This window comes from Alosa pseudoharengus, unplaced genomic scaffold (assembly GCF_046254945.1).
Source record: "Alosa pseudoharengus isolate Yale_2024_CS ecotype anadromous, Long Island Sound unplaced genomic scaffold, YU_APseudo_1.1 YU_APseudo_1.1_scf_22, whole genome shotgun sequence".
NCBI lineage: Eukaryota > Metazoa > Chordata > Actinopteri > Clupeiformes > Clupeidae > Alosa > Alosa pseudoharengus.
This window is the reverse complement of record NW_027468680.1, coordinates 30452821-30468625: the sequence shown is the minus strand read 5'-3', so window position 1 is coordinate 30468625 and position 15805 is coordinate 30452821. Positions and strand designations below refer to the sequence as shown.

Genomic DNA, 15805 nt, shown 5'->3' with positions numbered 1-15805 from the left:
CTGTGTGTATTGCTCTTTAATCACATAATGATACTCATACAAAGCATATATTGTACATATATGCAACACATATAGGAAACATCAGTGTGTAAATATGTATTACTCATATATAATTTCCTTTTACATATAAAAATCTTATCAAAACCATATAAAAACTTCATAGTTTCTATATACATTTTATCTGTGTTACATACACAAATCTATCAGTAATGGAGGTTTATCATATAGGAACAACACAATATTACTCATGAAAAACATATACTTCACATATAAGAAGCATGTATTAAATGTCAGACAAACATATACAAAAATTAGTGTGTACATGTGTATAACATATATATATACTTTTTCTTTCTAATATCAAAATCTTATCAAAACCATATGAAGACTGCATTGTTTTTAAATACATTGCATGTGTGTTACATGCACAAATCTGGTTGTAATGGTGTTTTATCATATAGGAATAATACTAAAACGTTATATAAAATATTCTAAAATGTACATCTCTCATGTACTGAAAGTATGTCACTGTATAATTTACTTAGTCAGTTCATGTAGATGTGTGCTTTATTCATACATGAGGGAAATATGAAATGGGCCACTTTTGTGATATGTGCCACATAAGATTTTCATAGCCATATGTGTTTCTGGCAGTAAGGGTTTTGTATAAGACTTTTGTATTCATCCTTTTAGAAGTTTTATGTATTTCTTTTTCGTATGGGGCTGCGCCCCTATGCGCCACATATAGCGCATACCCACTTTTTGCGCCACTGTTACTGCCATAATTCTTCAGATATTTTTTATTACCATAATGTCCTCATTTATAAGTTGAGCAAGTAGGCCTAGCCTAGGCCCTAAAGTGACCTAACGGAAGTTATGAGCACATGAGAGAGACTGGCTGCTATTATAGGCCTACTTTCTTACCCTCTATGTCACGAGGCCATCAGGCCAACACCAGTGGACCGACAAAACTGCCCCTATAGAGCTGCACAGTCCCGCCCACAGCCGATGCCGGATGTAAAAATTCAATGCAATTTCTCCATTGACAATTGCGGAGAAATTGCATTGAATTTTTACATCCGGCATCGGCTGTGGGCGGGACTGTGCAGCTCTATTAGGGGTTTGCACGGCGGCGTGTCATCAGATCTGGACATCGCCATATTGGAGATACTCGCCTCATTAGAAAGCATTAGCAAAGTCCTTTTAGGCAAGTCCCTCCACTCGGCGGCCATATACCAACGTTTTATGGGCACTCATCGGGCACAGTCTTTGGGTCGAACTGCGCGTGCGCAAGGCTTCACGACACCAATCTTGCTCCAGCGGCGAGATCACAACACATGATTGGCACGATGTCTTCACAACACACCATATGATTGGCTCAATGTATTCACATGTCGACGTTTTGCCGAGGAAGGGGTGGGATATGTGTAGACAACGGCCATATTGGCGTGACAAACTAGCCCCATGCATTTCTATGGAGTATTTTTTGAGTGCTGTGTCTCCTCATTAGAAAGTCTCTGGCATTAGGCACTGAAGTAAATCCCTAACATCGTCAAGGAAAATGGTAAATTATTGCCGTGTTTTAGGTTGTACCAATAGGTCAGACTGAGAAAAACATCTGGTGTAGGTATCGACTTCCAAACGTTATTAAAAAACCAGGGAGAAGGGACAATAATGCCAGAAGTTATCAGAGGAAGGGGGGCGCTTGTGGTTGAACTTGGTACTTCGTCTCCCTCACCCAACTCATATGGATCTGCGCTGCCAATAATCCGTAATTTCTCGAAATATCGTGCCTTTTCTTGTGGTCCAAGTCCTGCCCTATATGCCTTTGCATCTTAGACGTATTTTGATGAGCTTTTCTGTTGTTTAGACACGCTACAATCACGTAAGATATCCAAACTGCATAATACTCCATTGTACTTCATTCACTGAGTATCGCCAATATGGCCGCGCGTGCTGGGTTACCATACTTACTGGCCAGAACGTGACGTCGGTGCAAACCCCTAATAGTGGGCCAGCAGTGTTCCACCGGCCTCCTACTATCTGGGTCTCTCACCCAGCCATCTAGCCTAGAAATCTAGACGCACCCTAGCGGCAGCAAATGTCATTGCTGCCCGGGCTAGTCTAACTCTCCGTTGGCTTGCGAGCTGGAAAAATTCAACTTTGATAGGGCCAATCACATCGTGTATAGAGACGTTAGGAGGGCTTAACATAATGATTGATGGCAGAGTTGCAACGGTTTGGCTTGAATTCCCTGCTACTTGAAAACAAAGAAGATGGATGTTCCGCTCTTTGACATCTGTGTGATTTATGTGAGATAAGGATCCATGAGCAATTCAACAGAGAATACTGGACGTGAATTTGGACGCATATTATTACTATATTTTTTAGGGGGGCTTTTGATCATCTTAGGGTGGCTTCAGCCCCATCAAAATAAGCCTAACGACGTCCCTGGTGTGGTTTCATTGTGTGTTTCACTTGGCTGACTCATCTCACACCCTGACATGACTCGCCTACCTTTATCCTCCGAAGTGAAGCCAAGTTTTATTTAGAATGGTCTCAGTCCTGCAGATAAGGTACAGTAGAGTCCACCAACCGTGAATCCATAGTTTGATCAGTGCCAGATTTCATTAAAACACATGACCTTGTATGTTTCAAGTGTATTGGGAAAGATGGTAAAGAGCATCTTGAGTATTCTGTAGCCAGAGACACCACCACCAATGGGTGAGGAAGAATCGGGTCTGTTCAGCCTTAATGTCACCACCTGCGCCCCCCCTCAGGCCTCTTCCTGTCAGTGCAGGGTTGGGCCTAATGTCGCACTTGGAGCAAGGCATGGATCTCTACCTCTTTCCCATTTTGTAGAGATCCATGCCTTGTGGGCCCCTATTTGAATGTTCTCCTGAACTGGCACTTTATTATCATGACCTCCCTGTTATCTCTCTTCCTGTGGCTTTGTCTTTGTCTCCCCCATTTCTCTAACATACTGATTCTCTCCCTGCATCTACACACACACATGCATGCCAACACGCCTACTCATTTTGCCCTTGATATCTTACTTTAGTAACATTACTATGTTTGCCTATTCTTGTACTACATGTACTAGATGAAGTACTTTGATGTTGCTCCCATAAATAAAGATTATAAAATCAAAGGAAGAAAGTAGTGAAAAACAAATCCATCTCTGATGTGAACACAATAATACAAAAACAATGCATGGTAGTGGTAGAAGATTTTGTTCATAAGCATTTTAATGATAATTATTTTTGAGAAAAATGTGAGGAAAATGTACGCTGTTGAAAGAATTCTTACAAAAACATGATATAAAAATAGTGCATAAATAGTCTAATCCAGGAAGGGCACTAGAGTATATGGCATTCCAGTATGCTGGTCACAGTAAAAAGTCCTATACCTAGCCTATGATTATAAATAAAGTTTTTGGGAAATGAAATTCCTCATCTGTACACTTGTGTGTACATAATAAGGTAGGCTACCTGGGTATCATAGCAGATTACTGAGTACTGACTGACACTTCCCTTCACAATTGTTTATATGATCAGTCTTGATTACGTTTTTACGGAGCTCTGTGTATACAGTGAGGTCAAAGTTGAGGACATGTGGTCAGCTGATCACTGAAATCTCGCTCAGCGGATCCATCGTGGAGGTATTTTGGTCAACAGTCAACTGTGGCTCTTGCATGAGGGGCCTGGCTTGCCTTGGCCCCAGAGATCAAACACTAGGAGACGTCCAGCAGATGGAAGCCTCCGTTGGCCTCTCTCAGCTTCTCCTTCTTGCGTGCCTGCACCAGGGTGAACACCACTCCGGACAGTGTGTTGCGCCCATGCAGGCCTGCTCGGTTGGTCAGGCGCTCAGCATAGCTGGATCTACGGTTTAAGTCAACATTATTTATTTAGTAGACAAGGTGACTTGCACAAAGAAATCACTATAAAACCAACAAAATTAACAACACTATAAGTAACATTAGCAAGCATTAATAATCATCATAATAATAATGATTAGTGGACTTTTATTAGGATGCTTTTTCGCCACCATATTGTCTCAGATTGTTATGTATTAAATATGTATATATAATATGTATATAATATATGTATTTGTATTGGGGTGGGTGGAGAGAGTACATGTCAACATTAAAGATGAAGTTGAACCTTTGCTCTCGGCTACTGATGAAGTAGGTGCAGACAGCGCCGTGCCGCTCACTCACACCCTTCACGTAGATGTTACCGCGGAACTCGCGCTTGAAGCCGCGGTCCACCAGGAGCTTGCTGGTGCCCTCTGGGACCTGGATGCGGCCACTGACCCCAGTGCTGTCCATCCGGCTGGCCAGGTTCACTGTCATCCCCCAGATGTCATACTGGGGCTTGGTGGCACCAATAACCCCTGCCACAACTGGGCCATGTGCCATCCCTACATGTACAGTAACTGGTCATTAGCAGACATTTTTATCCAAAACGTCACAGACGGGTTTGGGAAATATAGACAACAGGAATAGTATGAAATAGAACTGTGTGGGACATGGGTGAACCAAGGTCACTTGGGTTCAAAAAGCTGATGCATTGCATCCTGATTAAAAATTGAATCTCCTTGAATTGATGTGCCTTGTTAAACCTATTAGTTTCCACTTTGCCTACTGGGTATCAGGACCAGTATAGTCTTGCAGCTCTGATTCAAAAGTTTAAGACATGGTAACAGCATATACTCATTCCCTGTGTACTTGCATCTATCTAAGCCCTTTGAAATGTACAAAACATTTTGCTTTTTAACCTAAGGGAAATTAAATCATCCATCACCTCTGTATAAAGTGATTAATTGGAATAGGAGTGTCCTAAAAATCAATGCACATTCACACTGAAGGTCATTTCTGTACCCATTCAGAATTGCTTACAGATCTTATATGAATAGATCCCACACAGTGAAAGAGCTTATAACATTATTGAGCAAGTGTACTATATCTTATTAACCACTCTTGACAGTATTGTCGAGTTTCTTAAATGTTAGTCATGTCTTAAATCATGTCAAATCACATCTCGAGGGAAGCCTATATGCTATTTAGAAAATATAGTCTACGCTGTTTAATTAGCTTTTCCTTAAAAGGAAATCTAGGGGTCTATTCTTGGAAGGCAACAAGTGTAAACTTTTGTTGTGGAACAGAATGACGTGATTCAGTTTCCTTCCCATGAGTATGGTATTCCTATGGCATATGCTTCAGTTTTGTTATAGATTCTTTCATATTAAAACCACTTCACATCACATTCATCATCCACGTTAATCCTCTCTGGTTTTGTTTCTGAGACTGTTTTGTTGGATTCAACTTCAAATCAAATATTGTCCCAAATTAACACTGTTACTCTACTTCCAGTGCACTGGTCTGGTAGCATTAACTGTACCTCCGCTAAGGTAAAGAAATTCAATCAGAGGTGGATAAGTTCAAGTCACCATGGCCACCAGATAATATCAAATCTAATAAGCTTGATTTACTTAGTCTCATGCTTATTCTCATGTAGAACTGTGGGATGGGGGTTCGGGGGTTCCATGTTCCATATGTGTTGTGCATGCATTACTTGAAAAGAACTAGCTCCAGTTATGTATGAACAGTGAAGGTAACGAACTCTTAAAAATGTGAAAAACGTGAACTTGAAGAAGTAAAAATTTAACAATAGGCCTATGAACTATGAAAATTGAACAACTTGAAGCTACATCTATCAAGTGTGAACATGCGTAACAAAATATGGGAACAAAACATGGGAACTAAACATGCATTACGAATATAATCAGTGGGAGCCCTGTGCTTGTTTCCCTGCAACAAGAAGGTTCCATCTGGGGGTGATGGAAGACAGTGACACCCTCAGTGTGTTTGAAATGTCCAGTCAATTGCACAATTTGGTCTTAGTTGCAGTCATTGCAGAAAACCCGGCCTCGCATATAGATACGTGGTGGAAAATGGTAGCAACATTTTCAGCGCTTTTACGGCTATCTCGGGATATTCTGCTATGGTTTTGATCCAAAAACCCGCTAGAGAGGTTTCCTCATACACACTCTTAAGACCACCGTCATTTGCGATTTCGATCAACTGCTCTTCCTCCTGCGCTGACAAGTTAGGACTATTCTGGATATTGACAAATGGTTTGCGGACCCACTCATTGGTTTGCCGTGGATCTTTGGAGGATGGGAAGTAGCCTAACGCTCAAACTCATTAGAAAGCGCAACAAGGTTATCGCGCACCAGCGAGAGAAAGGGCCCTGCCTCAGTCTCTCCCAAAACCCCCACTACTGTTTGGAACATATCAAATACACCCCGTTCCCATTCGTCCCCACAAATCAAGCCTGGCTTTAAATACAGTGACTTTATCTGCCAGTTTAAAGACAGTCGTCATTCTCCCCTGAAGTGACAGGTTGAGGTCATTAAGCAACCCGAATATGCCACACAGGTAAGCGAGTTTTGACACCCAGTCCTCATCACTAAAATGTGCAGCTAACGGTGACTTTTTTCTGTAAGAAATCTGTGCAGCGGCTCTCGCAACTCAAACACTCTGGCCAGTGCTAAAGATGCTTGTTTTTTGTTGCTCATTCTAGCAGTTGAGCTAACTTCGTGTGACACTACCGTTCGCCAAGAACTGATCAAGTGAAGTGAGCTGACCTGAGGCTGCGCAGCGCTGAAGGCAATATGTAAAGTGCTGAAGGCGGACAGACAGACGTAAGAAAATAGACCTTGCAAAATGCAAACAACTGCATATAGGCCTATGCCATGTAAAAACGTGACATTATTGCGAATTAAATTTAGTTTAGTTTGCATGCATTTTTTTTTAAACTCATGTCGTAGGCTACGGCCAGGTTAGGAATGTCCCACGGCCCGGTGGTTGGGGACCGCTGTGCTAGACAACAAGTACCAAAACATGATAAGTTCATAGATTTCACATGTAAAATTCATTAATACAACCCCACCCCCATCTTGCCTGTTCATAATTCTGAGAAATTCTTGAATTGTGTGCATGTGTGCGTGTACACGTTTATGTTTATGTGTGTGGGTGTGTGTGTGTGTGTGTGTGTGTGCGTGCTTGTGTGTTTGCCTGCGTATGTGTGTTTGTGCATGTGCATGCATGCGTACATATGTCTACTGTGTGAGTATGTGTCATACGTATGATTACTGTGAATGCATGTGTGTGCGTGTGTATCTGTTTATGCACATGTGTGCACATGGAATGGGTTAACATGACCCCTGGAGGCAAACATACGGAAAAAATTGGTCATCCTAGGCCCTACGGTTCTCAACATATTCACAGAAAACTGTGTCTGCCCTACCCTCCTTTCGGGGGGTCCAGTACAGTGGGGGGGCTACAGATCAAAACGAAAAACGACGGTTCCATGCTATCCATGTGGGGTTACATGCCCACCAAGTTTCGTGTACCCCGGTCTTTCAGTGTCCCGGGAATCCTTGTTGGTGTACGGTCACTAAATGTACACATAAATTATTTTATTGTAAGGCCCCCCATGAATGAAAGTTCACAAAACTTGGCATGCATTCGGAGGGTGTCATAATGATCCTACACTTTCAATTTCGTGCAGTTTTGACCATGTCAGCCAGAGATATAGTGATGAAAACACCTAATTTTTTGCTTTTTAATTTTTAACTAGGTGGCGCTATACATGAAATAAGTGGTAATGGGATGGGTTGACATGCCCCCTTAAGACCAACGTACAAAAAAAAGGTGGACCTCCTAGGCCCTACAGTTCTCGAGATATTCACAGAAAACTGTCTCCGGCCACCTACAGGCCAGTTGGTGTATAGTAACATAAATTAATTTATTGTGTGGCCCCCATGAACGGAATTCCACGAAACTTGGCGTGTATTCAGAGGGTGTCATAATGATCCTACACTTCCAATTTCGTGCAGTTTTGACTATGTTAGGTCACAGATACCTGCGATTACAACACCTCATTTTTACTTTTTTGTGTTTAACTAGGTGGCGCTATACATTAAATGAGTGGTTATGGAATGGGTTGATATGGCCCCTTGAGATCAACATACAAAAAAAAAAAAGGTCCTCCTAAACCTTACGGTTCTCGAGATATTCCCAGAAAACTGTGTCTGCCCTACCCTCCTTTCGGGGGGTGCAGTCCAGCAGGGGGGCTACAGATCAAAACGAAAAACGATGGTTCCATGCTATCCATATGGGGTTACATGCCCACCAAGTTTCGTCTACCCCGGTCTTTCAGTGTCCCGGGAATCATTGACGGAAATTTGGACATGCGAAAAAGAAAAAAAAAAAAAATTCTGACTAAACCTATACGCTTCGCTGCGCTGCAGGTCATAATAACAGGTCTTAGTCAGTAGCACAGCTGGCATACGCACCAATTCGAAGCTGGAAGTTGTTGGTGGTGATTTTGTTGATCTCTTTCAGCGTCTCTTGCATGGCTAGAGCGAAAAGCACTAGTTCACTTAGGTGTGCCCATTCATCTGTACTGGCCTAGGAGGAAGAAGCATAGTCATCAGGCACTGGATTAAGACAACACTCCTCATGAGCGTGGAGGAGAAGGAATGCACTTTTGATTTGGGAAATCTATAAGAGAATCTACAAATACAATCTACAGTATAATTTCAGAGATGTGAAAAGTCATCATCTGTGTTCCTAAGCCATTTTTAAGGGAGGGGTATCTAGCTGTGTATGTGCATGTGTAAGTATATGTGTATGGGGCAACCGTGGCCTACTGGTTAGCTCTTCGGACCCCGAGCGCCGCTGTTGTTGCATGCAGCTCACTGCGTCGGGATTAGTGTGTGCTTCACCTCACTGTGTGTTCACTGTGTGCTGAGTGTGTTTCACTAATTCACGGATTGGGATAAATGCAGAGATCAAATTTCCCTCACGGGATCAAAAGAGTATATATACTTATAAATATATATGTGTATGTGTACGTATGTAGCCTGACGAGCCAGACCCACATTAAAATGTATGGTCTGGGCACTCACCGTTCGCAGTGCTCAGTCCGAGAGGCGGGATAATCTGTTGACTTTCAAATTCCCTCTGCACGCAATAGAACAGCGGCAGCGCTATGAGTCCCATGCGGAGCTAGTTGGCTAGTTCAAACGTTTGCCAACTTAATAAAAGCTTAACTCGTGTCACACTGTTCGCCAGCAGCAACATCCATCTTATTTGTTTTCAAGTAGCAGGGAATTCAAGCCAAACCGTTGCAACTCTGCCATCAATCATTATGTTAAGCCCACCTAACGACTCTATACACAATTTCATTGGCCTGATTAAGTTTCGATTTCTGGAGCTCACAAGCGAACGGAGAGTTCCTAGACTAGCCCTGGCAGCCGCTAGGGGCGCGTCTAGATTTCTAGGCTAGTACGTATGTGCACGTGTGTGAGTGTGAGTGTGAGTGTGTCTAGCTATCTGCTCTGGTTTGCCACTAATTGGAACTAATGAGTCACTGTGGTCCACGTAAAATGGGATGACCAACGCCATCCCCCATCAGCCTGCAAGGACACTTATTTCCTTGTTTATTTCCTTTGTCTAGTTAGAGCAGCTGGTGGATCTTTATGCAAAGTCATGCTGTCTCTCCTTGGTGTGCATCACTGTGAGTAAAACTCCACCCGTTGCCTGACTGGGTCTTTATGCATCTGTGGTATCGAAATGACCACCAAGGTGGAAACTTACCGGCCTATCGGGGGACAACCCAGAAGCAGCCATGTAACAGCTGCCAATGGTCTTGATTTTTTCGATGTCTTGAAAGTAAGACTCATCAAGTAACTACGACAGAAAGTGGAAAAATTCAAAAGAATGAAATTAAATGATTTACCCCTAATTCTAAATGTTCTATGATGTACTGTATGTGGACACTCAACAATTCTACAATAACCTTCACTCTCTAATAATAACTCAATAAACAATGAAAATGTGTGTGATTTGCAGTGGTACCATAAGGGCTTGTCAGGACATCAAGGAGAGAAGAATGAGTACACAGTAGCTGTTTGCCTCACCTCATCAAAGTCAGCTATGATTTCGTTAAGGAGCCTCAGGCACTCTATGTCTTGGTTGTTGAGCTCCTTCTGTTCGTAGTAGTTGGTGAACCCTGGGATAGAGGCAAACATCACCCCGACCCTCTCATAGGACTGGGAGTACAGGTCCTGAGGAACAGAAGAGCATAAGATGGATGGAGCCTTCTTTGGATTCAGCTGCCTGAAGTGGCCCATTGTATTTAGTTGCTCTTACTGTCCTGTTCTGTGAGCGCCGATCTCCACAGACAGAGGGGCTAGAGTGCAAGGGATTCCTTTATCATCACATTTAACAAGCCCACAGCATGTCCCTGTAAATATACAGGTGTCCAGTCTGGTCTTGGTCTCGTGTATAATTTAATTTTAAACTAACAAAAGCAATTAGCATTTATGTCTTTATCCCATGTCTAACGCAAACCAGACTTTACTTTTGACTCAACAAATGATCATGGTATGGACGATGGTACCCTTTACCTAATAGTGTGTTGCACAAAGTATAGAGGCTCTCAGTGGCAACACGCATTTTCTGTCCATTTTCTGACACTTGTGCATCTGTCAGTGTAGCTGCGTTGTTTTGACCGCGTGGCTCAGCCCTGCACTTTCCTGAACTTGAACCCACAACTCACAGCAGTTGGGAGTTTGTTGGGAGTCAAACGTGCTAGCACTAGTCTCTGAAGGCGCCTTAATCCCAACTGGTATGTAAAACCTTTAGGCTAAAACCTATAGGCTAACAGGAACAGAAAGCCCTCCTTAATCACGTCAGCCTACCCATGACATCGCTTATCAAATAGGCTACCGCATGAAAACAAAGCATTTAATAATTTTCTTTCTGGTCTCCTCAGATAACCTTCTCTTTTTGCTTTCTCTGGTCTATGTCCAGTGTGGTACACACAGTGATGCCAAACTGCAGACTACTTTTCTCCATTTAAATAGGCTGAATTAAATAATACAATATCAACTACATCAACACTATTTAGGGGGGAACAGTTAGTTTGAAACATCCCTACAATCCAATTATCTATCATCTTTTTTTAAGGATACTAACACATTTTACCAGACATGCAGCTGTACATGAGAAAATTCCCTTTAAATGATCATATTTCAGGAAGAAATTAAGTTTTAAGGTTTTTTTTCAATGAGCTGTAACAGGGACTGTTACAAGGACTTTGGCCATGACTGTATATTGGTATAATTGGTATATTTTGATATACCATACATACACTTTGTGAGCATGACATCAAGTTTTGGTATCAAATGGTATAGCTCATCTGTTTTTCTTCCATTGGATTGTTCAGTGGGGTAAGGTTACCTCATTGTGGCGCTCCCTAGCCAGGAAGTGCTGTGCCACGTGTGTGGGCAGGATGTTGTACAGCAGACACTCGTTGTGCTCCCGCTGCTCCTTCATGTCCTGCACTTCCTGTCGAGCCTGCAGACGCCACAGGAAGTCCAGCCGTGCTGTCGTCTCCAGCTGAGTGAGCAGTATGTTGAAAGATTTTTTAATGTACCTTAAAATGTGTAGTGTTTACACTATTGATCTTTTTATAAGCAGTCATAGGCATCATTTAAAGGTGCTCTAAGCGATGCTGGGTAACGTCACTTCTGTTGACTTTCAAACAAAACAGAGAGCTAGCTCGCTACTTCCTCCCCCTCCCTCCCGTGCAATTGAAACTCTCCTAAACGTGCATCTCGTCTGTGATTTGCTAGAACAGTTTGTTATGTTTTAATGGGCTAGGTTTGCCCAGGTTGTTTTTGTTGCCGTTTTTGGAGCCTGGACTGTCCACAGAGATCACGTTTTTTTACAGTGTATTCAGGACACAGACGGCTAGCGGTTGGTTAGGTGATGTTTGCAGTAAGTGATATAAAATGTTTTAGCCTAACAATGCGTGGCATCGCTTAGAGCACCTTTAATGTAAGCTGCAGTTTGACATTATTACACTGCGCTATTATCAGACTATTGTGGCATCATATTCAACAACTCAAATGCACATACTGTAGGCCGTTATATATTTATGGACCTACCTTTCGACTATTATAGAGTACAGCAATGACAAACATGGTCATCAGCAACACTGAAATCCCCTGTCTTCTGAGGTAGTGGGACCTGGGGAAAAGTGAGAACAGATAAATGAATAGCCTTTATTCTACCTGAGACCTACAATATCAATGGAAAATACAGGTCAGTGTGCCCGGTGTGCCTTTAAACAGCTGTACCTCTGGAGCTGGCCGTTGTGGTGTTGGCGGATGAAGAGGACGTGCAGTGTCACTTCAATGAAGTATGTGTAGACAGCGATCACCATCAGCAGCACCACTAACTTTAACAGGCAGCTTAGCCGTAAAAACACGGCACATGTTACCATGGCGAGCACCCCGCTCAGCACAAAGAACTACAAGGGAGAATGACCAGTGGTGAGTAACTTTAGTGGCCATTCCTATGTCATGAGCACAACAATTATCCTAACAATAAAGAAGATTCATTTCACTATGTTAATTAGACACAACTCAAAAACATAAATAGAGGAACTTATCCAGAATTTAGAATCAATGTCCCAAAAAAGTAAGATACACATTTAGTGTACTGATATTTGCGATGTGAAAGTCTTAGTTAAAAATAATTAAATGTGTGCTGTTTTGACCTGAGGTGATCTTAGAGTGGTTCCTCCTCTCTTACCTCGGGGTGTGTGCAGATGTTTACTGGCCCTTCGGCCGGCGTCTCCTGGGAGTTTGTGTTGGTCTCCTCACCCTCTGACTCCACGGTGTTGCACCAAAGCTGCATTGTATTAATGTTGTGCAAATATTTGAGTATTTCATGTAATGGGCACAGAGATATTAAGGATAAATCAAGGGAAGGTTGTGTTGTTTGGACATTTTCAAAAGACTAAAATGGTATGTAGAGTAGCTAGTAGGAACTTGAAAATCTACATGGAAGTAGCTCAATGTATGTACATTTAGTCTACAAATAATCGATGTTGTACAATAGATAATTCTCTCATATTGTTATGCAAATGTTATGCAATATGCAAAATCTGTTGTTTGGATGATGAAGGAAGTTGTTCTGCTTCACGTACGATGTCTGAGGATGCCACCCCAAAGTTGACGGCGATGGCGGTGAGGGTGAGGACATTGCGGACGCTCTTGGTCTCCTGTACCCAGCAGCACAGGTACTGCAGGGCGGCAGGGGAGAACTTGAACTCCTCAGCCAGCGTCACCAGCAGAAGCAGTGCGTACACCAGAAGGAACAGAGAGAACTGCACTATCATGGGACAGATGCTGATGAGAAAGACACACACACACACACAGAGCAACATATGATGACTTCTTTTCTTGCAATTTTTCCCCCAGTTTCCCAGTTCAATAGAATTTAGAATCTAGAATATTAAGTCCACATGATTGTATCTGAAACTCAGCGTTTTCACTGTCCACACTACAACGTTTGTGTTTTCGGTTTTGGGATATGCTTTGTTAACATTTTAATTTCAGGAGAATAGAGTTCAACAGTCACCGCCCACTCAGGTTCTGGAACTAACAATGTAGGCTAATTCACATTCTCCACTGGGAACTGAATTATAAGACATACTATTGTAACCATTCAAGATAAGACTTAAAACCAGTTACAGCATGATTAAGCGATTGTATCTGCTCATATAGACACCAAAAGTTCATGGGACATCTACTTTGTTTTGAGAAAAAAGTGTTTTATACGTGATTTCACGGTAAAGCAATACATGGGTTTCCCGTTTACCAACAAAACTAGATGCGCGCGCAGCCGTGGGGCAGAAGACGCTTGGTGGCCGTCCACAACGTTATAAACTTAACCTAAATAGTCGGCTGCTGTAAGCTACAATCGGATTTTTTTGTATACCCCTGTTGTCTCAATGATAATAACATCTCATTTCAGACTTATATTTCAAAGTTTGCCGTTCATTTGCATTATTAATATAACATCGTATTTTGTCATTTTTGGCGAAGACATGCATTCCATTAGGGATATTGAACATATTTAACATTCTCTAACCATCGTGATTTCGAATTGGTGCAGTTTTCAGCACAAAAACTCATTTTATTCTTTTGCTCTTTTGCATTGCTCTATGCTGTTCTATGGTGCTTTCTGCCTCTTGGTTGCGCACGCATGTTTTCGTGACGTTGCATAGAAATCCTAACCTGACTCTCGCCAGATGAATTTCGTTCCGCTTAGCTCCGCCTAGCTTCACTCACATCCATCTGGGACCTCTTCCATTGAGAGTGATTTCAGCATGAGATTGTATGGTAGAGCCAATCAGGATGCAGGGCGGGAGTTTCATAGATGTGACATAGCGTAGAAGCGACTGTGAGACTGTTATCAGCGTCACGGGTTGGCTTCGATGTGAGTGGTTGAAGTAGCACGTCAATAGATGACGGACAAGTGGCTTATTCAATCATATGCAAGCATTTTTTGATTAGGCCCAGCCTTCTGAAACACCATTCCAATGGATCGGTTCCAGATGGATGAGTGGAGCTAGGCGGAACGAAATTCATCTGGCGAGAGTCAGGTTATAGAAATCCATGTATAGGCCTACACCCAAAATCCTAATGTGTAAAAGCAGAGCCTTTGATTGGCCGAGATCACTGTTGCCATGGAAATGTTTATGACTTAACTCCTGCTGCGAAAACCGATGGTTTTCACATTCAACCAAGATGGCTACTGAATCGATGAGGAGCAATGCGAGCGAGGCCATCCGATGTAAACTGTTTTTCTCACCTTGAAAGTTGAATTTGCTAAATGTAAACCGTAGGAAGTTAGTCATCTTGTTGTCTTATATTGAAATGGAAGCATGTTAAACTATTGTTAGGTTGGAAAACATTGGAAATGTATCATTCACAATGGCTGATGGGATGAGTAGTTAATTCGCTCGGAAATAAAAAAAAAATGTACATAATGTTGTGCCTTTACCCTTTTTTATTTTTTCTGTTAGTTTGGTTACTCGAAAATTAAATCTTGTATGATCAGGATGTACGCCATGCCTGGTTAGATTAAGGTAAGGCCTAAAACTCCAGACGTTGATTGGAGAAATGAATGGGAAACGTACTTCCGAAAACTGAGCCCTCGTGGAGGTGGGCGATGGCCATTGAGCTCTATTACATCAGAAACACGAGCGCTGGTGTGTACTCACTGAGGGCCTGGGATGAGGACCTGCACGGCCATGATGAAGAGCACCAGCATGAAGGAACAGACCAGGTTGGACTTGAACATCTCATCCCTCATATGGGAAAACTGGAAGAAAACATGGATATATATGTGTGTGTGTGTGATTGCACCTTGTCCTTGACGTGTCCATCTTTAAAGACCAGGGTGAAGGGCGTGATGTGCTCTTTCCTGACACAGTTACCACAAGGGTAATGTCCTTGTTTCACTGGAGCTAGGAGAGTCTGTTTTGAGGGAGGCAAGATATTGCCTCTAACCAATTTGTTATGTAAGTTGGGTCCTCTCTTATAGACTCAAAGAGAGGTGAATCATGTAATTGTTGAGTGACTCTTTAAAGAAGCCAACTTCTTACGCTCTTGGCTTCTCTCAACTTATCTAAGATACCTGGAATGGTTCCCATACATACATCACATTTTGTTGACTATTTCTCTTTCTCATGTCAATCTAAAGGCATTAGACATAGAGTGACAATTAGAGAGAAGGAATGTTTGTGTATAATCAGAGATGTCTTGGACGAGGATCAGAGTTATGAAGAGTTCTAACTCACTGACAGGCAGGATAGTCATTCATGACATGGGAGAGAAAGAGACAGCGTGTGTTTGAAAGACAGAGAAAAAC

At 42.3% G+C, this 15805-nt stretch overlaps 1 protein-coding gene across 1 annotated transcript in view; it reads right to left on the bottom strand.

The window, feature by feature from the left end:
* Nucleotides 1-3338: 3338 nt before the first annotated feature.
* The window catches only part of LOC143139212 (adenylate cyclase type 8), a 35961-nt gene continuing 23494 nt past the window's right edge, over nucleotides 3339-15805 (bottom strand). Inside the window, exons 9-19 of the mRNA XM_076299815.1 lie at nucleotides 15156-15256; nucleotides 13074-13275; nucleotides 12677-12775; nucleotides 12220-12392; nucleotides 12028-12109; nucleotides 11318-11476; nucleotides 9994-10140; nucleotides 9671-9763; nucleotides 8365-8479; nucleotides 4164-4422; nucleotides 3339-3881 (exon numbers count right to left, since the gene is read on the bottom strand). Coding sequence (XP_076155930.1) covers nucleotides 3734-3881; nucleotides 4164-4422; nucleotides 8365-8479; nucleotides 9671-9763; nucleotides 9994-10140; nucleotides 11318-11476; nucleotides 12028-12109; nucleotides 12220-12392; nucleotides 12677-12775; nucleotides 13074-13275; nucleotides 15156-15256 — 1578 coding nt within the window. The 3' untranslated portion in view covers nucleotides 3339-3733. The remainder of the gene's footprint in view (nucleotides 3882-4163; nucleotides 4423-8364; nucleotides 8480-9670; nucleotides 9764-9993; nucleotides 10141-11317; nucleotides 11477-12027; nucleotides 12110-12219; nucleotides 12393-12676; nucleotides 12776-13073; nucleotides 13276-15155; nucleotides 15257-15805) is intronic.